Source organism: Ambystoma mexicanum, chromosome 13, assembly GCF_040938575.1.
Source record: "Ambystoma mexicanum isolate Mex_15411 chromosome 13, UKY_AmexF1_1, whole genome shotgun sequence".
NCBI lineage: Eukaryota > Metazoa > Chordata > Amphibia > Caudata > Ambystomatidae > Ambystoma > Ambystoma mexicanum.
In genome coordinates, this window is record NC_090938.1 from 548,664,148 (window position 1) to 548,691,950 (window position 27,803).

Below are 27,803 nucleotides of genomic sequence, written 5' to 3' on the forward strand. Positions count from 1 at the left end.
CTCCTGTGACTCTCCCCTCCATGCACTGATATTGTCAAGATGACCAGTGCACTGAAAGGGTCAACTTTTAATACAGGCCCTTGCTAGGAGCAGCAGAATCACGCGTCCTGCCTGCCCACCCCATGTCCCAGCTCCATGGGGAGGGCGGCAGGTTGGTAGTAGTCTACCCCAGTGTGGAATGCCCCAAATTGTAGATCACCATTCCAGAAGCGCATGTGTGAGGGCTGTGGATGATCCGTGCTTTCATCACCTCCTCTGGGAATTTGGTCCTAGGAAGACAGCGTCTCAGTTTCCCTCCTCCACTGCCGGTTGGAGATGGGTTCCTGGCACTTGAAGGAAGTCCTTGGCATTGGCCAACACCACGCATGAAGCCTGTTTTGCTTACAGACCATTCCAGCTTGCTAAGATGTTTGTGGGGTGGGTGGGTGGGTGTTTGGGGGTTTAGGACATTGAATACACTGACCATATATTTTACAGTAGGACGGGGTGACTTATCCCAGACAGCTTGACTCATCAAACTTTAAAGAGAGGTCTGTTTAGCAGTAAACACCCTGTACAGCATTCTGCTGCTCTCAAGCTTGGTCGCTCTTAAAAGGAAAAAAAACCTTACCATGCAGCTAGCATTTTAAAAAACCTTCAAAAAAGTACCCCACCGCAACAAGAGCTCAAAGGTCAGGCCGGGGGGCTTGGTCCTCAGGACAGAACGGCGCACCAGTAAGACAAACTTTGCCGGAGCTCAGGTCTGTCTTGTTCTGGGCATTTTCTACACTGGAGTTCATACAATAATACAATACTTTCAAATGGGGCACAGTAGCCAGAACCAGTATTATTCTGCTGCAGGAACAAAATCGAGTTGATGTACCTCTAAAAAAGGTATGCTGCTTTGGAAAGGGCAGGCTGAGACAGCAATGCAAACAGCAGAACAGGCACGCCATACATTGCCAGCACAGCAGTGGCGGTGCTCTGCCTCCCTTTCAAAAATAGTCCCAGGGGCACAGCACTGGCACAGATGGCGGACTTCTGGCTTAGATCATGAGCTTTCGTTTAAAGCAATACTTATTTTCCTCGCCATCTGCGATAACCCCTCGGTTCTCTTGCTGGTTGATAAAATCAGGTTATTCTTTTAATGGATGGATTTTCGCCATACTTTGCCAAGCCAGTTTAAAAATTGACATTCCGTTGCTGTTTTTTTTTAAATCCCAAATCAAATTCGAGCATCTTCACTGTCCATGTGTGCAATTATTTAGGGTCTAATTTCTGTGTGTGAGTGGAGCGTATGGACTATTATGTTCATATGCGACGGATGGGAGGGGCAGTTTGCCTATGGGGGTTCTCTTCGATTCACACCACAAAGCCACCTCTGGCAATATATGGTAACCCCGGCTTAGGTGACCTTCCCTCCTGACTAGCAGCAGTTATCCAGCTCATCGAGCCCTGCATAAAACTCCCTGGCTATCACTGCCACCCCATATATCACTCCTGTGCTTTCCCTGTACCCCACTCAGTGTAAAGCCCCCTGCGCACCACTGGCTTCCTTCCAAGCACTTTCCCACGCCCAGCAATGCTTCCCGCCCATGAAAACTTCCCGAGTACAGAGCACTACCTCGTGACCAGCACTAACACCTGTCCAAGGCACGTCACTCCTTGTCCATAAATGCTCCATGCTTAATAAAGCCCCTGTCTAATACTGCCCTCAGCACACCACTGTCTTCTGTCAATCAGTCACACAGGGAAGCCTGTGACCATCGTTCACTGGCAAGCCACTGGCCCTCACCGGGCATCATGGCGTGCCGTGTCAAACTGCAGCCCCTAGAACCATGTCCAGCAATGCCCTTCACCAGGGTCGGACAGGCACAAATAATAGGCCCGGGCTCCAACCAAAAGTCACCCACGTTCATAGCAAACCACAATTGTAAGTCAGAGCGCATTTTTTGTTCATGAATGCTGCTTTTGAAGCACAATAGGCCAATAATGTATCACAGCTAACAAAAAGTGCCTCACAATGGCCTTAAGTGCCAGTCCTTTGGCCTTCGACCCGTTTTCCTATCGGGTGAACCAATCCTCCCTATTCAGCACTGCCCATGGCAACCCCGTCACTCACACCTTATCCAACACTGCTCTTCCGTCTGTCCAGCACTGACGTCACACCCTGTTCAGCACTGTCCACCATTGCCATTTACACACAAGTTCAGCTTTGCATAAGGTCATGCCTAAAACGAACCCCGTCGCCCACGCCATATCCAGCTTAGCCTCCCATATCATGTCCTGCATTGCCAAACTATTCCTCGGTATACCATCCAGCACCAGGGCCGTCATGATGGGGTGGAGGAGGGGGAAACTGCCCCAGGGCCCGTGGCGACCCTCCCCTGAGTAGAAGGCAGCCCACTCCTCCCATATTCTTTATTCACACGGGGCCTGTGCTGCCTGCTGTCAGCCTCTGCAATGATTTTGATGCATGTTGCAGAGCCGTTTGTTTCCACAACAAACATCAATATAATAGGAGACAACAGGGCTCATAAGTGAGCTCTGGCGACTCCCATTATTGAACAGACAGCACAGACAAGCTGAACGACAAGACAGGACTCCTCTCTCCTGTCAGTCAGCGTGCTCACGTTGCAGAAGCACGCAACGTGGACACAATGGGCCTCATTACGAGTTTGGAGGCAGCCATGGAGCTACTAGCTCCATGGCTGCCTCCAAACTGGGCTCCTTTACCGGGTTCCTGAAAGGGGGACTTACCTGGTCATTCCGACATAGGAGGACCCGGTAAGTCCTCCTTGCAGGAACCATTCCCCATTCCCATTTGAGCCCCCATAGGACTCAATGGGAATGGAGATGGAGGTAACAACGGGCACATTATAAGTGTCCCGTTGCTACCTCCCTCTTCCCCTTGCAGGCCCCAGAAAAGACGTCTGGTTTTACCAGACGTCTGATCCGGGTCCTGCAAAGGGAACCTCGTAATACGCGCTCCCGGAATGAAGGGGGCCGGTCCCATACCGGCCCCCTTCATTCCGGGAGCGCAAGGGTCGCAATGAGGCCAATGTATCAAAATACATATATGCTTTTTTTAAATTAATAAAAGATATATATTTTTTCTACAAAAAATGGTTTATTAAAAAGTGAGGTGTGTTCACCAGCAAGTGGAAGATATTGGTATTCCAACTAGTGATACTCGGTGAATATTAAGAGTGATATCTAATAGTCAATTAGTGCGGACCGGCAAAGACAAAGGGCCACCCAAATACTGTAGCTGTACCAAAATATATATGAGTATTTACATTAAATGTGGATACATATTTGTATGAATGTGCACATGTATGATGCTGTTTATCTTTGTGTCAGTGGTGTGTTTAGTTTTATGTATGCCTGCATGCAAGGAGTTGTGTAACTGGTGGATGAATGCATGGGTAAACGTGTTGTATGTGAGTGTGTGTGCCAGCCCCCACCCCTAAATTTAGTGGCCCGCAGCGTGACTGCTGGATGAATGCTGGGGTGAAAGTTTTGTATGTGAGTGTGTGTGTGCCAGGCCCCACCCCTAAATTTAGTGGGCCACCACGTGACTTCTGGACGAATGAGGGGGTGAAAGGGTTGTATGTGAGTGTGTGTCGCAGCCACCATCCCTAATTTTAGCAGCCCTGCGTGCCACTAAATTTAGGGGTGGGTAATCATATTCTTTTTAGTTTGGGATTTTAGGTGGCACTGCCACCAATAAGCCAAAACTCTTGCACTGGAGTACAGACAGTGGTAGAAATTGACTTTTGATTCACTGTGGCAGCACAGGGGAAGGGGGCGGGTCCAGCAAGGAGAGGATTGGGAGCAGGCTCGGCTGAAGGTGCATTGTGGACCATTTCAACATGATGGTTGGGGGGCCCCCTGCTTAGAGCAAAAACAATCTGAGGCACTCCTGTGGTGCATACATTACAATTGCGACAAAGATAAGGTTAATAGTCACTAATTATCACGAGAAGGCAATCTAGCAAGGAGCTTAAACACTAAAAGTCCACTGAAAAGCCGTAAACCCTTCTTTGTCAGCAAGTGGCTGATGTATAGTATCCACTGTTAGTAGGCAATGAGGTGATAACACTTCTGTAAATTGCATAGGATGTGACAGCTGGAAGGGCTCGAGGAAATGCAGCACATTTTAAGCCGCAGAACGAAAATAGAAAAAGGAATATATTGATGTCTTACAAAGACTACTGACTGGCAATATGGGGTAGTTGCTGGGGCCACCATGAGGCCCCTTTCATTTGAAATGATTGAAAGGCCCTGATGCCGTCCCTGATTGGGAGGGTGTAGGGCAGGTATTTTTATTCACCCCCATAAAGATTTGCCTTTCAGCCCCTCATCATATTTATCATTAACACCTGGAAAATAGCCCCATTTCTTATAATGTTGTCAGCAAAGTACACAATCTGCACCCCTTAAAATGCACATCAATATTTCCAGTCCAGTGCAACACTGACAAGGGATTTCACAGGGAGCCTGCTCAGACCTTCAAGTGGTCTTGTGGCACAATGTCACACTTCTGACCCTAGAGACCACGGTCCATATCTATGCCCGACATCGTTTAAAATACGAATGCACCACAGCGTTCTAATATAAATGTATAGTGCACTGAGATTTACTAGGATTGTAGAGCCAGCTCTGAGATCTGGGGAGATATTTTCTGCAAGATCCTAGATCCGGGAAGATCAAGCCCAATGACAGCAATGAGTACAGATAGGGGGAAAAAGGCATATGAGGCGTGACACAAACCTTGTAGGTGCGGTTTGGTTTTTTGCCCACCCTTTGACTGCCCATCGCCATGCAAATCCCTATGGCATTTCCAACCCAGTTCCTGAACCCCTCGGACCCCCACCCAAAATACCTCCTTATTGAAACTCTTTGAACTAGCTTTAATCAAGCCTTACCATCAAACTTTGCACTCCAAGTGCGTGCAAGAGAGGTAATGACTTATTTAGAGTTGTAAACACGCCACTGGTGTAATAAAAATGTGTTCACCGGGTCTGCCTTTAGCCACTCAATTCAAAAGCACTATGTGTGTCCTTCATTGAAATCCTGTTAAAACACGCATTGGTAAAGCCAGCAGTTTTGGCTTGTGCATAATGATTAGGCATTTGCCAGGCACTATTAGAGGCACAGGTACTCAACCATTTTGCACATGTTACCATCAAAAGCCAGTTAATACCAATACAGTAGTGCCTTGCCCAGACCCACACGGAAGTACAAACTGTTAGCATTACTAATGCTCGTTTTGCTTTACCCTTGATGCACAGGACTATGCATCAAGAGTAAAGCAAACATAAATGTTACTAAGTGGCTAAACTGGACCACATTGAATGGAGACCAGTTAGCCAGTAACACCACTTATGGTGCACTGCCAGCCTGTTTATACTTTCTGTGGCATGGCAATTTTTACTGGCTGGGGGTCCTTATATGGCAATAATGGCATATGTTGGTGAAGCATGCATGGACATACATGGGAACAGCCAGCATGAATATATATATTTATACTGGCATTTGTTGTGGGCAAATGCAGCATGAAGTGCATTGGAAACGTTCCTGGACACGGTTGGTGACTTGCAACTATTGGGTTTTTCCATGTGCTACCATACAAAACTAATTGCAAACGGTGTGGCTTTCTACCCAATCTTTCAAATAAAGTGCTATAAAATGCACCATTTTAAATCAATGTTTCAAAGGTGTTCTTGGGGGTGAGAAACCCTCTCAAGCACCCTTTGTTTCGAGTGTGCTCCCCCATTGTGCTCTGTCGATCCCGCATAATTGGCACAAACATTTAAGCCTCTTCAGTTAAAAAATTCAACAGCCTCCACTATAGATCATCTGTCCATAACTGTGTAAGATACGTTTTTTAATGCGCACACATGGACAGAGCACTTCTTAATGCTGGTGTCACACACCACATGCCGTCATGCCATCCTAAATATATATTTATGTATACGATACAAAAGTTGTTCTGGCATAATCCTTTCTTCAGTAGTGAAATCTAACTTTGCTGTAGTTGATTTGCAGTTTTAGCAATTAACCATGTTTGGGTTCCTCCGCACGTAAACTCAAGGGGAGATTTCTCCCGTCTCCTGTTTGCAGCAGTGCCGCCGATGCCCAAGAGCAAAAAATCATAAGGGGGCTACACCAAATTTTCTGCACCGGGCCTCGCAACACCTTGTGACAGTCCTGTCTGGCACTGTTCTTCAGTCTTTTCAGAACTTCCACGCCCAATGTGAGCGTTTGTTCCCAAGCACAATGCATTACTATAAATCGCTACCTACAATGCCCCACACCCCTCTCCTAGGCACTATCCTGAATCGCACTCCATTTCCAGCACCAGCTCACAGTCGGCCACTGCCCTGACCAGCAATAGCTTTTACCCCCAAACCCAGTCTAAGATTACCCTTCCCAATAGCACCTTCTTAATCACACCATGTCCAGAACTGCCATTGTGCCACGCACCATGCCCAACAATGTGCAGCACTGCCTCCCAGGTGTTTTCGTCAGTAAGATACTGCATCCATGGCAACATGATTTTGCAACACCTGGGAGGGAGATTTTGTAAGGGAAAGGAGAGATTTTTTTTTAATTCAAGGTCATTTGGTTTACACTTCGAAAACCTTTAACCCTTCCACCAATTGCCGGGAGAGATTTACATTTTTCCAGGAAGGAGAAAGTAAAAAAGCAACATTTTTTATTTTTTTATTTTTTTTTTATTTCGTTGATTTAATCAAATTAATGATTTTTACAAAACATAGTTGAAGAAATCAGTAGAAAAATTGAGATGAAGAAACATTTACAGTCAAAGTAGAAGACTCTTAACAAAGGAAATTCATAAAGACAAAATGGACTTTAAGGTTTGAGTGGTCGCGATTGTCCAGGTATTTCGTTCTCCGCTCATTAAGCGACCCCACCAGAATTCTTCCTCCCTGATGTAGGATGCCTGAAGATGTTGGTGCAGATACTTTTCACCAATATCTTGGGTACCTGGACAGTTGAGAAGCAAATGCCGAATAGTTTCGACTTTTGAGCTGTCTTTACAAAAACGACATGTATCTGAGTCACTCAGTCCTCTACGTTTCAGAATCTCATTTGTCTGCAGTAGATTTAAACGTACTCTCAAAAACAGGTTTCTGGCAGCTTTGTTTGGGAACCTGCTCAGATAGTTGGGGACCGTGTTTAATTTGCTGTTATAGGGCGGGAGATGTTGAACTGATTTCGCTTTTTCTGCAAAGTCCAGAGTCTTTATCCAATCACACTCTGCCATTTTATTTTTTATTTTTGAAGGATTTCGCACCAGCTCTTGTTCCGAGAAATGGAGTTCCAATAGTTTTGCTTTTCTTGCTGTTTCCCAAGATTTTAGCTCCAAGCATCGCGTCCTTTTGACCTCAGCATGGATCATCGCTAACACGCGAGGGCAATCGGGTAACAGCATTTTCCTGTAGAGCATCATAGATTTAATCTCCACAGATCCTTGCAGTGAAAGTAAACCTAATTCCCTTCTGATTAAGGGTGCCGATGTGGATTTTGGCAACCCCAGAACCGTGCGCCAAAAGTACCCCTCTAATTTCAGCCATAAATGGAAAGGCACATGAGGGAGAGCGTCCGCTGCATAGGTGATTGATGGAACTACCTTTGTACGGTAAAATTTGATCACTGGAAGCAAAGAAAAACGCCCGTACTTTCTGTCTAATGCTCGCGCCTGTGCTGCCAGTTTCTTTGCCTTATCTATCAGACACATCTGGAGTGCTACATTTGTTCTAGAACTGTCCAAGGTGACTCCTAAGTATTTTATAGTTGACACTTTCTCAAGAACCTTGCCTTCCAAATACCAGGATAATTTTTCTTGTCGCCGTTTGAATTTTTCCATCGTCAAGATTTTGGTCTTTGCAACGTTGATGGTTAAGTTGTTCTCGCAGACATAAGCAGCAAGGTTATTAAGCTGACGCTGCAGACCGATTGGGGTCAAATCCATTAGGATTAAATCGTCTGCATAAAGTAACCTTGTAGTTTTGCGGTCTCCCAATAACGGTGGAAAGGAGCGAATTAATTGCTCTGAATCTTTGAAGTCACTGAGGTAAGCAATAAAAAGTGCGGGAGCAAGTGGACATCCCTGCTTTACTCCTCTGCCAACCAGAATTTCAGATGATAACAAGCCTGCTTGATTTAACCTAACGCGAAGCTTGGTGTTCTTGTGTAATGCCTGAATTGGTTGGAGTATTTCTGCTGGACAATTCCACTGGGACAGTTTCCTCCACAAGTTTGCTCGATTGACTTGATCAAAGGCTTGCGCCAAATCGATAAAGGCCAGGAACACTCTTGGAGCTCCTGCTAGCACCTTACTTTTTAGCGCACTGAGAAACATAATATTTGTGGATGTACCATTTTTCTTGGTAAAACCCGTTTGAAATGGGTCTGAGCGATCTGTATTATCGAACCATCGATGAAATTGCTGAAGTAGTAAGGAACCAAACACCTTCCCAATCGTGTCCAAGAGAGCTATAGGACGATAGTTCTTGGGATCGTCTTTTAGCCCCTTTTTAAAGATAGGGACGACTATTGAAGTTGTCCATGAGAGCGGGATTTGTCTGGCCTTTTTGCATCGTCTGAAGATGTCACTAATCAATGCAGACCATTCTGTTGGAAATTGTTTTAGGTCCAGGTTTGTAACACCGTCCGGGCCGGGGGCTCTGGACGGTTTAAGCCTACGAAGTATTTTAATGATCTCTTCTTTATTGCTCAGATCAACCCACGGTTCCAAGTTTGTATTTTCCAGTGAAGGCCCCGAGTATATGGGTGCCTGAAAAAGGTTTGAGTAGAATTTTATCCAAACAGTTTCACCAATTGGGTTTGTTAGTGGTTCGCCGAAAGGCGAGATCGTAGATCTAATTAAAGCCCAAAATTCTCTTGGATGATGACCACTAACCAATTTTAGCATGGCTTCCGCGTCTTTTTGGTAAAGATTACACCATTGTTGTTTAATCCATGTTCTATAGGTTTTCTGCACTTGCGTAAAGATCGCCTGATTTTCTGGTGTAGGGAATGCTTTCACCCTTCTTTTTGCTTGTCTTAATTGGCGCCTTTTCAAAACCAGTTCTTTACTGTACTCGTGTGAGATGACTTTGTTTTGTCGTCCCTGACCCTTGAAGTCTGACCTGTAAGGTAACAGAAGTGGTTGGTAATCTGGTAATCGCAGAAACTCCTGTTCTTTTTGTTCTTTGCCTGTGTTCTCATACTGAAACTTTATTGCAGAAATAGCAGCTGCTGGCAGTTTTAGACGTGTTTGTTGGCTGTTCGCCTCGACAGGAGCGGGCATAACCAAACTGTGAGTTGAGTTAGTCTTCCACTTTAACACCAACAAGTTGTGATCACTCTCCTTGGTTTTTAGTACTTCGAATGATGTTGTAAGAGTAGACAAATGTCTACTAATGAAGATATGGTCAATGTCCGCGTGCGAATTTCCTCTTTCCCAAGTAAAGGGTCTCCCTTGTCTAGAGAAAAGATCACCTGCACTCAGCAGGTCACACGCTGACATCAAAGATAACCATTTGTCGCCTCGTTTGTTTCTGAGGGATGAAAAGAGAGGGGGATGCTCTACTACTTCGAGCGGCACCCAAGTAGTATTTAAGTCTCCACAGATAACCAACAGTGCTTCCGGATTGTTCACCAGGACTTCGTTAATGGTCTCTCTAGACAGGGCAATAAAAGAGACATCGCTCAAGGCTGCGGGATTCCAGTAGATGTTTATAATAATTAAGGGCTGTGTTTTGAAGTTGCCCCCGTCCTTCTTGCCAGTCATCCAACTGACTTCTGTGGCCAGCAAGTAAGTGGATGAATGTAAGATTTTTAGATGTTGTAGTCCTGAGCCGCACCGGATTGCCGTAACGAGGCCTGAGGAAGGGCGCCCAAGGGAACCTTTGATTGCTGGCGCATGGGCCAAGTCGTAGCCATCGATGGATGGACATTCCGTCATCCAGGTCTCTTGTAAGCAGATTATATCCAAGCATCCCAAGTTTGCATCCCCTTCGTTCGTCAGATGTTGAAAACCGCGCGTATTCCATGACCCCAGGGAGAGAACTTCTTTTCCCCGTGTCTGTTGTATGGAAAGGGGTGTGAGGATGTGGCTGGCGGATTGCTATTGAATCTTATGTTGTATGAGAGCCTTTGGTAGCCATGCCCAAGATTGCAACAGTGGGGCTTGTTTTGAAGTATCCTTCATGTCGGAGCCTTCCTTACCCAAGGATTGGGTTATTGTCCGTTGGATTGTGGCCGTAGGGCCGCGAGGGCGTCTTCCTATTCCCAACGGGTCTTTGTAAACCACTTCCTCTCTTGTGGCTTCTCCCCAGGGTTGTTGACTCCCAAAATCGTAGCGGTTTGTCTGCTGGATTTCTGCTGTTAGATCCGCGTTGATTTTTCCAAAAGAGCGAACCTGTCGCTCCAAGCCTCTGTCCTCCAGATCTCTTTTAGACAACTTCAGTTTAATACTCGCACTTTCAAGATGCGGGGGTGTATTTAATCCCAACTGTTCGGATGATTCGCGCCGCATAGAAGAAGGCACACCTTCTTCTGGTTCGAACAAGTCGAATCCCAGCTTTAAAAGGTGTTCGGCTGCCTCTGCTAGTCTGGTTTTTGCCCAATTTGTATGGACATGAAGGTAAGCACTCGCTAGTTTCCCTTGATGGAATGGTTCTACCCTCGCTAAATCCTTGGTTTCGACTTTCCTGAGGGAAGGAATACATTTGAGAAGTTGCAACAAAAATCCTCTGTTTAATATAATATATTTGTTGTTATCTGGTAATTGTTCAATAAGGAAATTACGTTTGGTTCTAAGAGGCTGGGCTCCAGGCCTTACCGATTTTTTTTTTGGGCTAGATCTGGGGTTATGTCGATTCTGCTTGTCTTTTGCAGATGCTTCCGCATTTTTTCTTGTTGCGGGGGCGTCTTTGGACCTTGTCGCATGCACCCATCTGGACCCTTGGGGAGAGCTCCTTCTGGAAACAAAGATGTTGTTTTGAGACCCGTTTCTCCCGCGGACTTTTAACGGACTGATCTTCGGCCAGTCGTTATCTAGATTTCGTGCGTGTTGTCTTTTTTCCGGGATCTTCTTCAGCACTTCAGGCCCCCCACTAGCTTTGTTTTGCAGGTTCCTACAACGACTCTCTAAGGTTTGAAAATGAAGATTTTCCTCCATAGTACAATTTGGATCTGGAGTCTCATCTTGGTCATCAGACAGTGTGTAGACACTGAAGTTTAACAAGTCCAGGTCTGTTTCTCGGTTGTCCTCATTAGAGGCTGTTTGAATACCGGCTATGACGTCGTCTGTTTCCTTAGTTGAATAGTTCACTTTATCTCCTTTTCCTTGAACTATTCTGCCCAATAATTTGTCGGGCAATTTAGACTTCCCCTTCTCATTTAGAGGCACTTTTTTGCTACTATTTGCTTCTGCAACGGGAAGCTTGCTTGTCGTTTGCTTTTGCTTAAAGGAAGGGCCTTTTAATGCTGATACACTGTCGATTTCAGATGAAATTGAGATTTGATCGTTAAAAATCGATCCATTGGTTTTTGCTGCCGTGCCCCCTGCTTTGGTTATTAGAAAACCCCTAGCAGGGGACTCCTTGTCTCCCTCCGGGATAAAACCCTCAAGGTCGACAATCAGCCCATCTTCGAAGGTCTGGGTACTGGCGTCTGAAGGAAGAGGTCGTGTCTCGAGTGACCTAGCTCTCGTCTTCCCCGGACATTCGTCCGTGTTGATTTTTCCCATTTTGTTGTTCAAGGCGTTAATATAGCCTTCTAGGAAAATCAAACGACTGTTCATCATCGCTGTAATAGATGTGTGATCTTTCAAAGAGTCGTTTATCGACTCGTATAGTTTACAGAACGGTGCCATCGCCAACGTTACTGTAGACATAATTAATCTTAAATCAGTCTTCTTGGGCGAAGGGTCCTTAGGTGGATTTCCTGTAAGTTCGCTGGAACGCCGATTTCTCGTTGGACTAGGCGCCGTATGGCTATTACAGTCGTTTGTCCCCCCTCTTGAAGTTGAAGAGGTCCTTGAAGCGTCGAGGCTAGGTCTCTTTCCCAAGCCGATTGAATTTCGATGATTCGAGGCTTGGACTGGAAAAGGATTATCATCAGGCTCCGAATTGGGCTGGATATCCTCCTGCCCTAGTCCCAAGCCCGCAGTCTTTGTCGCGGTCCCATCGGCATTCATTTCAGTCGAGCAGGGATTAAATATGAGCAAAGATTGTTCGGACTGATTGTCTTCTGCGTCACTTTCCACCTCACTGCAAATTGTCAGGGGGCGTTGGGTCTCATCAGTCTGAAAAGTACTCTTAAGAGTAGAATGGCTTTGTCCTGCATTTGGGGCAGAGGTCACTGAATTCCCAGTGTCGAAGTTTTTGGCCAAAAGAGGTCGTGTATCTGACCCAGGCATTTGGCCGAAACCACTTTGCCCTTTCACTAGGTTTGTTGATAAGCTTGGAAGTTGCCTCGGAGATGGAAGGTGTGCGGGACTTGGGGAGCCAAAATGCCACCTAATGTTCGCGTTTGGGACCATGCTAGAAAAGGAAAAACTCACCGGTTTTAACGAAAGCACGGCTCGCTCATCATTTGTTTGTGCAGGTGCTGTGGCCGGGATTTGGTCCGAGACCGCTCCCAAAATCTCGGCATCCGAGATTTCTTCCGAGGTTGAAGGTTGCTTCTTTAAGAATTTAGCAAAAAATCTGTTGGTTATAGGCAAATTTGGTTGGGCGACCTCTGATTGGTTTGCAGACCTGTCATCAGCGTTCGTAGATTTTTGGCGTTTTGATATCAAAACTTTCAACCCCATCTTTGGCTTTTGGTGCGCGCATCGTTTCCTACGCGACGGCCCTCCCTTTTTCCTGTAATAAACAGTATTTAACGAAACATGGGAGGGTTTGGTTTGGCTATCCTTTGGCCTCGTAGCCCTGGGGGTTTTAGATGATTCAAGGTCCAGGTTCCTCGAGACGGTGGGCTGCACGTCCTCTCCAGGGCCAAACCGCGGCGAAACCTCTGCGTCCAGCACAGTGCAAGACTCCGGCGGAGAATGTTGCAAAATGACGACCTGTATAGGGCCATTTAAGACTGAACTGTCCGTTTTTCTTTCAAGTGAATTTATCTGGGGCTGCCGCCCAGATTGGTCGTTGCACCCCTCCACCACGTAAGGGGCCAGGGGGGCTTTGGCCGGCAGAAGGGCTCGCAACTCTGGTCCATTTTCCGGGGAAGCACAAGCAGACAGTCCAACCAACACGTCCACCCCCCCCCCCCCACCGCCCACTAATACCTCCTCACCTGGAGCGAGCGGCGTTTCCTCTCCTCCGAGGGGCCGCGCTACGCTCGCGTCACTCGGCGGGGGACAGCTGGCGGCAGACGGGGGCTCCATCTCATTTGAAGGATTACCGGAACCAGAAGAGACAACAACGTCCATCAAGGAGGTTGCAGCGCCCGGCTCGGCCAGTCCGAGTTCTGTATCTGCTTGGCTTGATACAGGCAGCTCCAACACTTTATCTGACTGATGAAGAAGCGCCGTGCTTGTTTTAGCACTGCGTAAACGTGGCCCAAAAGTCTCGTTTTTTTCCACGAAAACCAGTGAGTGCACAGCACTGTTTTTCCTACTAGCGGAGCGTGCAGCTCTAGCTGCCATAAACTACAGAGATTGCCACTCCGCAAAGCAGCAAACAGCAAAACAGTCCTCGTTATCTGCTTCTCGCCCTTTACTCACTCGGGCTTCACGCCACAAGGGTGATGCTCTTCCACTTTTGTGAGTCACTTCCTATGGGCGGTACGTCTGCAGGCCAAATGTTTAAAGGCACAGTGCCCCAGCCCTCACACACGCGCCGCTCAACACACAGCCTCAGTGTGGGCGCGCAGCTCTTCCAACGGGCTACGGGGCTGCAAGAGTTCAGGGAACTTGAAAAAGCAGTCAATAGTAATCCAAGCAGCACAGCAAAACAGTCCTCGTTATTTGCTTCTCGCCCTTTACTCACTCGGGCTTCACGCCACAAGGGTGATGCTCTTCCCCTTTTGTGAGTCACTTCCTATGGGCGGTACGTCTGCAGGCCAAATGTTTAAAGGCACAGTGCCCCAGCCCTCACACACGCGCCGCTCAACACACAGCCTCAGTGTGGGCGCGCAGCTCTTCCAACGGGCTACGGGGCTGCAAGAGTTCAGGGAACTTGAAAAAGCAGTCAATAGTAATCCAAGCAGCACAGCAAAACAGTCCTCGTTATCTGCTTCTCGCCCTTTACTCACTCGGGCTTCACGCCACAAGGGTGATGCTCTTCCCCTTTTGTGAGTCACTTCCTATGGGCGGTACGTCTGCAGGCCAAATGTTTAAAGGCAACATTTTGATTTGATTTAAAAACAATGTATTTATTTGTTTGGATTTGTAAAGCGCACAAGCAGCCCAAGGGCATCGAGGCGCTGTTGCATGAAATTGTCTTAGTTACATGAGGTTTTCTTAGTTAGAAAGGGATACTTGGCTCTTGGTTACAGTGAGCATGTAGCCCTGCAATGGTACTGGATCATGATCATACAGGTGATTACATTTGGTTAGCATTACGGTTACAATGAAGGCTTATAGGAGCAGTAAGATGGGTGTAGGCAGTCTACATAGGACAATGGTGCCAACGATACTTCATTAGAAAAACAACATGGTTTTAATTGCTTTCCTGAATGCTAAATGCAACTCAACACTTCTAACATAATGGGGTAAGGAGTTCCAATGTGTCTTGCTGGGTGGGCTTCTGCACCTCCTTTTTGAGCCGGATGAAGTCAATTATTTGTTACAAACCTTGCAGTAGGTTGTTGAACTACTTTTTGACCTTTATATTGGGGCACGTACATTGAAACTCACTATTTGGAACCATTTTTGCAAATGTTCACTGGGCATAAACCTTCTCTAAGAGGTTCCAACACTACTGAGAGGGGTTGGTCTCGCTCGCCACATTCCGTGGCACAGTGTAATGTGGAGGCAATCTGATAAACATTGCCAGGGCCACACTTGATACCCACACCACCCCTGCTTGTTGCCATTAACTTTGAACGGTTCACTCTCCAAAAACATCAAGACTCAACAGCCCCCGCCCTCCCGCCTACCCATTGGCTCAACAATGCGGAAAACACACACAAAGATGGCCTCCCTAACAGTATTAGTAACCCGTGACAGTGATATGCGTCCTACCTATCTCGGCCGACCACAGCAGCTCCTCGCTGACCAGCTCCACCACCATGTTGGCGGCAGTCGCGTCTTGGAAAATGCCCCGTATGCTCGGTGCGTCCCCAGTGTACAGGGCGTTGTGCACCGTTGGGTCCCGGCAGTGCAGAGTCTTGCGGGCCTGGCTGGGGGCCCGGGGTGTGGCCAGGGGCCTGCGCGCCAGACAGCGCCGTGCCAGGGCCCGGCGGCGGTCCTCCCAGTCCAGCCTTTCTTCTTGAAGGCGCAGGGCACGGAGAGTGGAGGAGGTGAACGGGAAGGTCTCCTTGCCAGCCATTGGTGTGGGAGTTCGTAGGGGGTCCAGTCGGGCGTCTAGTGGCCGAAGATGCGTGACCCGCTGTCGGAGTATGACCGTCTCAATATCTGCACAGCAGTCAGGAGGCTATGAGCGCTATTTATAGACGAAAGCCCGAGAACATGTTCGTGCCTGTCACTTTCTATTCGCAGTAAATAGGATGTGCCCCCCTTTAACCTCGTGGCAACGTTTCGAAGCATTCATACTTTTGCAATGCGCCTGGAGGGTCCCATGAGATCAACACGGGTAGAGGAGGCAGCAGGTGCATGAAAGCCTCTCTGTAACATCGCTGGGCAAGAAACGTTCCTGTGCTTCAGGAGAAGAGGTGTTATTAAGTCCCCAAAAGATGCAGCAGCGACCCCCACGCAAAGAGATGTGTGGATGAATGACATTAACATTATATGAAGGCACGCGACCCCCACACAAGGGGTGTGTGGATGACGTCAACATATATGAATGAAAGCTTGTGCCACCTATAGGCCGAAGGCATTGCATTAGAGTACAGATGGAGAGAAATGGCATAAGAGGAGGGACACAAAGCTTTTTGGTGTTGTTTGGTTCTTTTCCCACCCATTGACTGGCCATGCTAATCCCTATGGCCATTCCCAACCAGCTCCTGTCCCTCCCCACCCAAAACACCTCCACACAGGGTCGGACTGGGACAAGAAATAGGCCCGGCCACCCAAAAAAAAGTGGCCCACCACTCGCCTCAAAAAAGTGCCCCACCCCTCGCCTCACGACCCTTGACCTCTGATGACATCACCAGAAGTGATGTCATTTGCCCCACCCAAAAGTGACATCCCAGGAAGCGATGAAACACGACCTTTCACCCATTGACAAAACAGGAAGTGGCATCAAATAGCATTGTTCCTAAGTACACTACGAAAACTATGGTTATGATTTCACTAATGTGATATACATTTCATACAAGAATGGATCACCATATCTATCATTAATATCTGTGTGTATAGATCCATATTGTCAAATTACTGTGAATGCAAGCAGACGTCCAAGGCCAAATGATAATATGGTATTGTATAGCACTTCGGCTTAAGTTCTTTTTTATTGAACAAATATGCATACAATATCACACAACCTGTGTTGGTACTCATTTATCAACCATAGACGGATGAAAGGCTGAGATGACCTTGCTGGGATTCGAATCTGCAGATCACGCACACATCGCAGCAGCGAGTGCTCAACCCACTGAGCTATCATATCAGCAATAGTTAAAATGAGCAATTATTCTTTAGTGGATACCATTAAACTGGTAACTGAGATTTAACAGCAGACCAGTTAAGTTCATCTGCAGGTCTGGTGCAAAGTTGGACGCATGTCAAGCCTGCATGCATCTACTTTCAGGCTTCAGAGGTTGGCAAAGTAGGGAAATCAATGCACTCATAGTACATCCCATACTCTGAGCATTCGTTACCTCATACATGCAAACAAACATCCTGAACAGCATGCCAGGGAGATGGGAAAGATAGACACATTACAACAAAGCATTCATTGTGGCACAATGAAGTCAATGGCCACTTGATGTGCTATGGTCAAATATTTCTACACTGTACAGAAGCTTTTAGGCACAAGGATTTTGTCAAGAGACCAAGGACACCAAGATGGAATGTCTTATGATCATCGTAACAGAGACAATGGCAGAAAAAAACATGCAATTACTGCAACTTGCAAAAGGCAAAATACATAGTCCGCAATGGATGCTTATTCTACTCTAAAATTGGCCGTTTATCACTAATATCACTAGTACATATTTATCACTAATACAAGAGCACAGCCACTACAGGGGGGCACCATGCCCCCTGGAGGGACGGCATGCTGCAGCAGCATGTGAATGATGCACGCATCATGCATGCAAATCAATCATCAAAGCAAGGTAACGTGTCCCTTGCTTTGATGAATTATGCCGTTGCAGGTGTTTTTTTTCCAATGTTTTTTTTTGCATTTTTTATTTTAACTGGCCTAAGCCGAGGGCCAATCCAACCCTGCCTCCACATGGGAACTCTTTCAGCTCGCTTTAATCAGGCCATACCCTTTAAATTTGCACTGGAAGTGTCTGCCAGTGTTTTTTGAGAGCGCTCTTCTGAGAGTTAATTACTTCATTGGAGTTGCAAACGAGCCACTAGTGTAATACAAATGTTTTGACCAGGTCTGCCTTCAGCCACTTGATTTATAAGCACTATCCTTAACTGAAGTCCTGTTAAAAACAAGCATTGGCAAAGCCAACAGTTTTGTCTTGTGTGTAAGTATTAGGCATTTGCCAGGCACTGCTGTTAGATGCGCAGGTACATGCACATTTTGCACCTACTACGATCAAGGGCCAGTTAATACCACTATGACAGTGCCTGGCAAGCGCCTTTCTCATGCCTACACAAAAGCCCAAGCTGTTGGCATTGCCAATTCTTGTTTGTTTTGTATATATTTGGGTCGTCAGGAGCTCCCAACAGGTTGTCCAATCAAATGGAGCGAGACCTAACCAGCCAGTGTCTTGGGCTTCCATGCCACACGCAGGCAGCTGCGAATGTGTAAAATGAAGGCAGTGTAAAGTTTGTCTCTGAATAGGCCCTAGCTCGCACCATGAAAAACCAGTTATGGTTTTGGTTGGTATGTTCTTCTAGAATTTTGTTAAAACAACAATTTCAAATAATGAATTTTCCAGCACAAACTTCTGAGATATTGAGTAACAATTAATAGAATTTATAATGGGTTCTGCAGGGCCACACATGAAACACTACAATATATACAGTACAGAGGAGTATTTTCCACTATGTGTTGATGCTGGCTGTCGCCAAAAAATAAGAGGCGTGTCTCAAAAATATAGTCCAGCATTGTACTGTTTTCAAGCAGCTTCTGTCCAAATCGGATCACAAGCTCTTTCTCACTTTCATGCAGGTTATGCCCAAAGAATATAAAACAATGATGGTTGTTTCAACAATACATGTCATTGTTGCTGCTGTAAAGCAATTTTTTAAAATAGTTATATTGTTGCATAATAAACCTTTAACAGTTTACAAATAACACAAATTTCATAAGATATTGAAAGGGAACAATAAAAAGTAAAACATTTAATGACACTATATTCTAATAAAACACAACCATAATCAACAATTCCTATAAGACAGTTAAAATATCTTTACAAATGAAACAGACCAGAAAAAAAGAGGGAAAAAAACACTTTTTGCCCACTCTTCCAATTCACAAATCACCTTGTGATGAATCAAATGATCTCAGAAAGCCTACTACAGCTATCATATCAGACGTTACTAGGCCTCCCAAACATCTTTCCCAAAATTAATTAAGATTAATATGGCACAATGACATTTAAAAAAACAATATTTCATTCGGGATATTGAAGGACGTGACATTCAACCACTAAATGCATGATTGTTTCCCGCACATTTTCAGAATCACACAATCTACAATTAGTCTCACCTTTTCTAATTTTTTTATCTTGTAGGAGGATTTCTTTGGTCGAATTTAGTTTCCATTGGAACCTCAAGAATTCATTCCTTATCGACCGAGTGGGGTAGATTGATAGAAATGGGGCTAAAACTCAGTTTCTTGTGTGCTGTCTCTAAATGAGAGTGGTCATCCTCCTCTTATGCCGTTTTAATCCAATCCCATATACCCAACCGTTTTTTTGTACTCTCTGGCCTTAACGGAAGCTCCTCACAGCTGGACCCAAATTATTGTTAAAAAAAAAATCACCTTATCTACCCAACGGGTTCAAAATACTAGAGAGACCGACATCCGAGTGATTGTTGATAACCTCAAATATGTCACTATAGGGAGTGTCTGATTCGGTATTCAAGATTTAACTAAATAGATTAAGATGGATCCAAATCCCCCTAATTCTGAGGGATTGAATTTTATAGCTGTGCCTGGAAAAGAGTTTGCCAAATTAAATATTATTCTTCAGATTAATGCCTCAAATGCAGGCAACAAGTTCAAAATTGATAGATCGAACAACTAAGTGCCATAGGTTAATGTTGGCACCATCTTGCCTTGATGCAATATTAGAGTCGGTAAGATTGAAAATGTTCCATGTTTTCCATCAACCTTACTAATCTGGTTTGCCAGATCTGTAGTTTTAAGCAAAAGATACTCTCTAATATCGGCTTTGCTAGGTCTTGAAAAAATAGGAAAGCCTAAATGAATGAGGTGATCAACAATCTCCAACTTTTGTTTCCCATTCCACTGGGACAATTATTTACTATTCCTTTTTCTCGTAAACCAACTCACCTTTGTTTTTGTTGGAATTAATGGATTAGCTATTATTTTGTGCATATACCCCAAAAGCATCTATCAACTTTTGAACTAAAAAAAATCATCTGCCTGGAAGAGCCATATTAACCGCTGGTTGTTCAGTTTAGGAGAAGCAAAGGCAGATTTCACCAATGACTCTCCCACATCTGAGACGCATACGTTAAAAAGACAGGGAGCTAAAATGCATCCCGGTCTGACTCCCTTAAATGTTGGAATTTTTGTTGATGAATATTCATTATGATTCAATCTGACCTTAATATTCGAGTTCTCATGCAAGGCCACAATCAGCCTTAACAGACCACCCAGTATGTTGCATCTGGCCAATTTCTGCCATAGAAGGTTTCTATTGACCTTATTGAACGTGTCAGGAACCTATGTCTGAAACACTACTACTTAAACATTTCAACACATGGACAGATATAGTCCATAAAAGAAATTCTAGGATGTCCACCAGAGTACCTGTAAGGAGAGTACCAAGATGGTCATGGTTAGTGCCAGGACCTGCAAGGTATTGAGAGCAGTACAGTGTTGCGCAATCTAAGTCTTTAAAAACCCTAACCAATAGGGAACAAGTGTTTAAGGTTTTTTGCAAGATTGTTTCACTACCTTGCCACAATGCTTACTCTTCCTCCTGAAGTGAGTTCAATGCCTGCAGAGCCTGGTCATCAGAGTCCAGCACCTGTGGAGAACATTCTAAGGTTTCATACAGTAAGCCAATCCACCAGCGTTGTCAAGTTTGACATTTTCTTTTTTTCTTTTGGGGAAATATTGTGATTGCTGTATAACGCTAACCCGACTTCCCTGCCATTAGCGTAATCTTGTGGATGAATAGACAAAGGGAGAAATGTTCTTGTTTTGCACAGTCTACCCAGCATTTGCACATCAAACAATCAGCAGTAGCACTTTAAAAGTGCAGAAACGTCTGAAAGGAAAGAGCCACCCCTACATTGCTTGCCATGTCTGCGGCAGGCATTTATTAAACTGCTGCCTGTTAGAGGTGCACTGCTGGGGGAAAAAGACAAGTGTGAAAAAAGGATCTGCAGCCCAGGGAGACCTGGTGGGTTAAGAATCTGTGGTACTTTCCATTCCCCAGGGCCATCCTGGCAGCTCTTGCAGAGAAGTAACTGAGGTGGAAAAAAGTCCTAGACTGTTCCAAAATGACCTGGTCCTCTCCAATATGGATCCTGTGTCGGAGCAAGCTGCCCCTTCCCCTGTTAGGACGCCAATGGTGCAGTCCTACTTGAATATAAACTGATGCTTTCCTCCCACTTTCCCAGGCCTGGCATTAGAGCTTGATTTTTTTAAAATTTGGGACTGGCTTGGCGCTGCGTAGTATGGCCACCTACTCGTGCTACTTCGCCCGGTACTTCATATATTGGGTATGTAATATACTTTCAGACTATTTTTAACCCCAAATCCCACCACCTACCTTTTGAACGCACCGACGCAGTGGCCTGCTATTTCTTCATTCCCACTGCTGCTCATGCTCAATACGCATTTCAGACCATCTGCAGGTTGCAAAGGTGTCTCTTGCTCGGGGGCGACTGCTCTGTGTGAGGTGAGGACCGGCATCTGATGTGACATAACATCTTGCATTGTACTATGCCTGGTCATGTTAGTGTGGGGCATCACCTAATGGGAAAACAATAATATCCAGTCTGTATATTATTTACGTTTGCTTTATACAATATTCTCTTGCGAGATTTAATAAGCTGAATTAATTGTGCTTGTAGCATCATCTACTGTGGTACCTTTGCTGTAATTCTCTCACAACTTGGCCGCATTTGAGTTGCAGACCCCACCAGCACTGTAAAAATACATATTTTCTGTGTAATAATGGCTTCTGGAAGAAGTGGGAAATAGACTCCTGCTAGCAAGGATGTACAGGCTCAGGCACCATGAAGAAAAGGCCAAAGAGTGAACCCCCTCCCCTGCTGGTGGCATCGGATACGGGCATGGAGGTGTTTTTACAACTAATACAATCACTCAAGCCCTTTATGGACGCATCAAACCAAAAGCTACAACAACTTGATGGTAGATCGGGTTCGTATGAAAACAGGATGGGTGAAATAGAGAACAGAATAGGTATTGTTGAGGATATAGCACCCCATTTTCTGCACTTAGAAGTGGCAGTCACGGAGCTACAAATGCATAATGAAGATTTGGAAAGGAGGGGCGGACGTAACAATCTCTGTTTATCTGGTCTTCCAGAGGGCTACGAAGGAGATGATGCTATATTATTTCTTCAAGAAATGCTGCCTTCCCTTCTTCATATCTCACCAGAAGTTGCCCTCAATATTCAACGGGTGCACCACATTTATTCAAAGGCGGGTCCTCAGGCATCGCACTCAACGCCACACACATTAATTTTCCTAATGTTGGAATACACACAACTGCAACTCATTGTTACTAAAGCTAAAGAAAAGAATAATCTCATGTGAAAAGGCAGCAGAATATACATCTCCTAAAATGTGGTCAAGAAAACGGCACAGCGCAGGAAGGAATTTCTATCTTACAGTCTAGTCCTGAAGTTTCTAAATTTCACAAATGGCTAGTGCCATTCTTGCTCATTCAGGGTCACCTTTAATTGAAGAACTTCTGTTTTTGATGATCCTACTGACCTTAAAACTTTCATTAGATCCCTAAAATCAGAAAGTATGGGCACATTGCTACCGCCAAATACTCCAGTGACAAACTCCTGAGTATCTAAATATGTTGCTTACTATATCCTTTGATTTTGCCAAGGGCGTCATGGAACCCAGTCATTTGTAAAGGCCTGAAATGTTATGGGTGGGGTTATCGTATGGGTGCCTGTTATCCCACTAGGCCTCCTCTAGGTCCTTCTGGTACCACCTAGCCCTGTGGGTTTCTCTATATTTTCTCCTTTTGTAAACTTGACTAACTTTGCGGTAGTCTTCTCTCCTTTCCTATTCTATATTATCTGCTTATTGACTATTTACCTTGTCATGTCATCTACTGAGTTTGTCAAGATTTACCACATCCCTTCCCCTTCTGTGTCTCTCCCTTTATATGTTATACATATTTTGTGTGGTTTGGTACAACATCCACAAATCATTCTCACACTTCTGAATGTTCAAATACTTGATCAGTCCACCATTGCTAGTATATTACGCTTATTTATGTATTTATTTTATTCATTACACATTTTTTAATTCTTTTAATGGTGTTTAGATGTGTATCTTGAAATATTAAGGGTAGCAATAAACCAATCAAAAGACATAAGATAATATCACACCAAAGAAATTCAACCCATCTGCTGCCTGTATCCAAGAAACCCATCTGAACCTGCCTGAATCTATGAAACTTAAATCTTTTTGGGTTCAGGATGTCATTATTAGACCAGCTGATCGAAAAACAATGGTGTGACTATACTAATTAAGAAGAATCTTCCTCACAAAATACTTCACAGATATTCTGATAATATAGGAAGGTGGGTCTGGGTTCAATTACAGATAGGCACAAATATTATATCTATTATGAACATTTATGAGCCCACAAACCCTGATCCAGAGTTCTAGGACACCATTAGAAAGGTCATTTTACAATCTGACATCACTAATCTCATAGTTTGAGGTCATTTCAACAATATTATTGACCCCTTCATGGATAGGTGTGGGGTGAAAATATACCCCAGGATGGCAGAAATATAGAGGACAACACAGAAATGAGGTCCGACATAAGGCCTATGGAACCTAAATTATAAAGGCAAGAAAGTGGGGCTCAATCCAAAAATACTAAAATGTGCGCAATGCCTTTTAGGAAGGAAAAAAAGACATGTGGCAATGATATTCCAATTCAATGCATGGAGAGCTGCACTTACACATCAAGAAACCACAGTGCACAGTATCTTCAATGGGATACCAGAATTATGCTCCGAGCAGCTGAAATGAAATGGAGCATTGGCATGTAAATTAAATAGAACAATATCATTTTCGTTTTTTCCTCCAAAATGACATTATGCTAAGCAAAATGCCAACTGGACTTTCAAGCTTGGGCATGGTGTTCTCATATACATGTACAATCCAGAAGTAATCTGCATGCATCGTGAAATTGTGTGCCTTATAATATTTCATTTAAAAGCAATTGTGTGTGAGTTTAAAAGGCCATGTGCTGCTGGTCATCTCTCCCAATGTGAAACTAAACTCCAGGACCTCCCTCTACTGCTCTGGAGATTTAGGTCTGCTTATCATCAATCAGAGCCTTTCCTTAAAAATACAAGAAAGAATATATTTCTTAGATCGAAAATGCAGGGAAGACCAGATAGGCCCATCTCTGTTCTTGCAGCAGGATTGACCTTGAGGTCTCAAAACTCAAAGTGTCAATTAGGAGCTATTATCAGGCCATCACGTCTTGAAGGGGTAAGATGACATACACACAGGTCCAACTCTGCAAGTCCAGGCATACAAAGAGGAATGAAACTTAAAAAAGGTGGGGGCAATAGAGAGAGAGACCTGTGAAATTGCAGTTTGCTTAAATGGGAGAAATACATTTTATTGCATAACATGGGCAGAGTACATGTTACAACGTTCATTCCAGGCTTTTATTAAAGGTGCCAGTCACCCCCTTCTAACCATGCTAAAACAATTTTGGTGGGATAAACACAACTACAGTTATTAATGAAAAAGTTATTTGGGCCTTCCCATAATACTAAGAGATGTGAAAGTTGGTATGATCGTGCCGGTAATAATTAATATGAAGACCGTGAAATTGCATATTTTTCACTGATATGGTTCCCGAGTAAATGGAGAAAAACTGTATGTCCACACAGGAAGGGTGGGCAGAGTTCAGACTAGTCTTATCTGATTTGCCTTAAAATATAGTTCTAAAAAATGTATTCATACATGTAAAGATTTGAAAATTATGGTACTTGCCATGTTGAGATATTTTGTGAGCTCAATGCAAACCGAGCCCATCTGTCAAAGTGGGATGATGAAGCTTTCTCCTCCCAGGGCTATTCCAAAGCACTCCCTCATCCCCTTGTCCTATCAGCACACAGTTGGGAGGTGGGTAGTGATCATCAACCAATCCCTTTTGTGAGAATCATGACAAATTAGTGATGTCATTTGCCCTATAAATAAGTCAGTTTGCATCAGAGCTGGACTTCTTCCAACAATTCCAAGAGGCGACCTGCTGCTGAAACCTGCTAAATAATATCCCAGCAGAGAGGCCTAATTTTGCATTGTAGATAGGAACCAGGAGGCATAGAAGCTGATTGGGACCTCTTGGAGGACTCAGAGGAGATCCTTGGCAGACCCCTTGCAGTACCAGCGGTGCTCTGATGTTCCCTGATGCCAAGTCCAGACCCTTCCTGTAAGTAAAACTACCTCCAAGCCATAGATTGTGTATGCCCTATATTCGTCCACCATTGCTTTGTTATTTCCCCATTGAAAATATCTGGTTTGTTTGTGCAAATCCCTAGCATATTTATCAAAGTAAATCATTTAATTCCCCTATTGAATTCACAGGATCTGTATTTTTGGCATTCAAAACCAACAATCTTTTCCCAGTGTGTTGTGACCGTGTAATAAACCGTAACAAAACTGGGAGTTTGTTCCATGATTGGTAGAGAGTTTTCACTCGTGACAGTGCAGCAGTAGCAGGCTATTCATTGAAGGTGGATTGCACTTCAGTGGATGGAAAGTTGTGTTACATTCTGAAGCGCCATCCAGACCTGCACCACGGGGCAGTGTGTTTAGATTAAAGTATTCATTGATTGTCATTGCGAATACAAACTAAACAGGAAAAGGGTTGAGATTTTGCCCTTGCATAGAGAGCATATTAGGTGCAGAACACATTTCATAATGAGCACCGTCGAAATCAATATGGCCAGGAAGCACCTCCTATCCAAATTGTTTATTAACAGCGAATGGGTAGAACAGGAGCATGAAATGTGGCAATCTAGAATGATGCAGGAGGTTACCTCTGGAAGTGTGGATATGTGGCAGGACAATGGCCTGTTACATCGGGCCCTGACAGACTTTTATATGACACCAGAGATAAGCAAATTAAAACGGCTCAGCTCACAGCAAATATGTACTTCCATATGATGATCATGCAAGAAATATACCAGGTTAGTATAGCCTCTGTGCAAAACCAATCTGAGCTTTTGGTTCAAGCACAGAGAGTTGAAGCAAGTAGAGGAAAAAATGCAACAAAGTCAAAATTCTGAGTTAAAATTGGAAAACATTAATCAGCAGCTAAAAGAGGAGTTAGTGACACAGCAGCAAGTGCATTTAGAGTGCGAAGATCAATTTTCTGCACTGAGAGAGGAGCATCAAGAAGGTGTGGAGAGAGAGTTAACAAAAATTAAGTGAGCAAATTGTGCACAATCTAGCCTGTAAAGCGGACATTTTTGCATTTCAAACGCGGATTAAGCAACTGAAAGATGATAATAGTCAGTTGATCATTAGGGAGGTTGATTTCCAGGTGGAATTCGATCAGATACACCCAAACCTAAGCACTCAAACAGCAGAGAGAGCATTTCAGCTAAGAGAATAGTAAATTGTGTCAGGAGAAAAGTGCCCTGTGTCAGGAAGTGTGCGAGTTAAGGAAGGACATGGAGAAAAGCGAGTTATGTTCTCAGGAACTGACTGACATGAGGATAGAAATTGAAAAATTAATGGGACATGTGAGGTAAACAGAATTTGACCTAGAGCAGGCAAGACAGGCCAAAAACGCACAAAGTGAGGACATTAGTCTCCTGCAAAAGAAGAAGTCTGAGTCTGCCCAGATATACAAACCTCACAGAAGGAAAATTAGTCCCTTTGTGAGGATAACAAGGGACTCAGTGACAAAGTAGTGGCACAAAACAAAGTAATAGAAGCTACTCAAGCCCTGCTAGCAGAGGTGAAAACTCATGCCTCTATATATCACCAAGAGATAGGGGCTGAGAAAAATAAATCTGAGAGATTGGAAAAGGAGATGGCCAGATACAAGCAGGCTTTGAGGCACCCCAACCAGTTAGAGTATGGCAGGGCACCCTCCGACCATGGTGTGATGACCTCCTTACCAGGGACCTCAAGCCAACTCACCACTTAATATGCACATGGTGCTGCTAAATTCATGACGGCCAGTTTGCAGGAACATGGAAACATGAGGCAGCTGGACTCGATCAGGCCTAGTATAACTGAGCCGGAAGGCCTGTCCCTATCAGAAATTGATGAATATCCATCTTTATCCAGATTTAAAAATACCCTAGCAGATACCTCTGACCAGGAAGGCTCCTCTGATGAGAAGATCAGGGAGACTAGCAGAAACAAAGGTTACAAAGGGACCACGTGGTCCACTTTGCAGACAGAGAAGATCCAGTGTCCAGGCCTCAAAACAGTATTTTTAAAACCATCACACACTCAGGGAGATGGGGGAATTCTCCACCATGCCTGGAAGAAGGGATGAAGAAGATGAGCTCTCCCCTGTGCGAAAAGGGGAGCCGAAGGGAAGTGACCAGAAGAACCCACGGTACCAGACGCCATCATTCAGAATCATGGAGGCAGTAACGGCCTAGAAGACAGGGAGTTGACCACCAATAGTAGCAGCTCTGAGTCAGAGGGTGAGTGGAAAAAGAAGGCTGCCAAAAAGAAGAGAGGTCTTGTAAAAGACCCAATTCAGCAAATAAAAGCCATCAGGAGCTTTATGACACAATATAATAAGAATGCCAAATATTCAGTCTGGGAGAATCTAGAGCTGTATGACCAGATGATGATGTCATTTGGCATCAAAAATTATCAAAATTCCATGGAGTTGGTCAAATGGACATTCTCCCCAGAATACTCCAGCTTCTTTGCAGGGCTGGAGGATTAAGATCACCAAAGATGGTCCACCTATAAGGCGGCCATCTTAAAGGATTTCTATGTGTACAGGAATCCTCAGGAGTCCCGCAAAGCAGCCTAAAACCTGCAGTGTGGAGAAGAACAGGCACCCAGAGAGTTTGTGCAAGAACTGAAGCAGGCATTTGCCCAGCCCTCT

At 44.7% G+C, this 27,803-nt stretch overlaps 1 protein-coding gene across 1 annotated transcript in view; it reads right to left on the bottom strand.

Moving 5' to 3' along the window:
* Positions 1-15,937, bottom strand: part of ASB16 (ankyrin repeat and SOCS box containing 16) — a 288,484-nt gene extending 272,547 nt beyond the window's left edge. Inside the window, exon 1 of the mRNA XM_069634314.1 lies at positions 15,212-15,937. Coding sequence (XP_069490415.1) covers positions 15,212-15,518 — 307 coding nt within the window. The 5' untranslated portion in view covers positions 15,519-15,937. The remainder of the gene's footprint in view (positions 1-15,211) is intronic.
* Between the last annotated feature and the right edge of the window lie 11,866 nt (positions 15,938-27,803).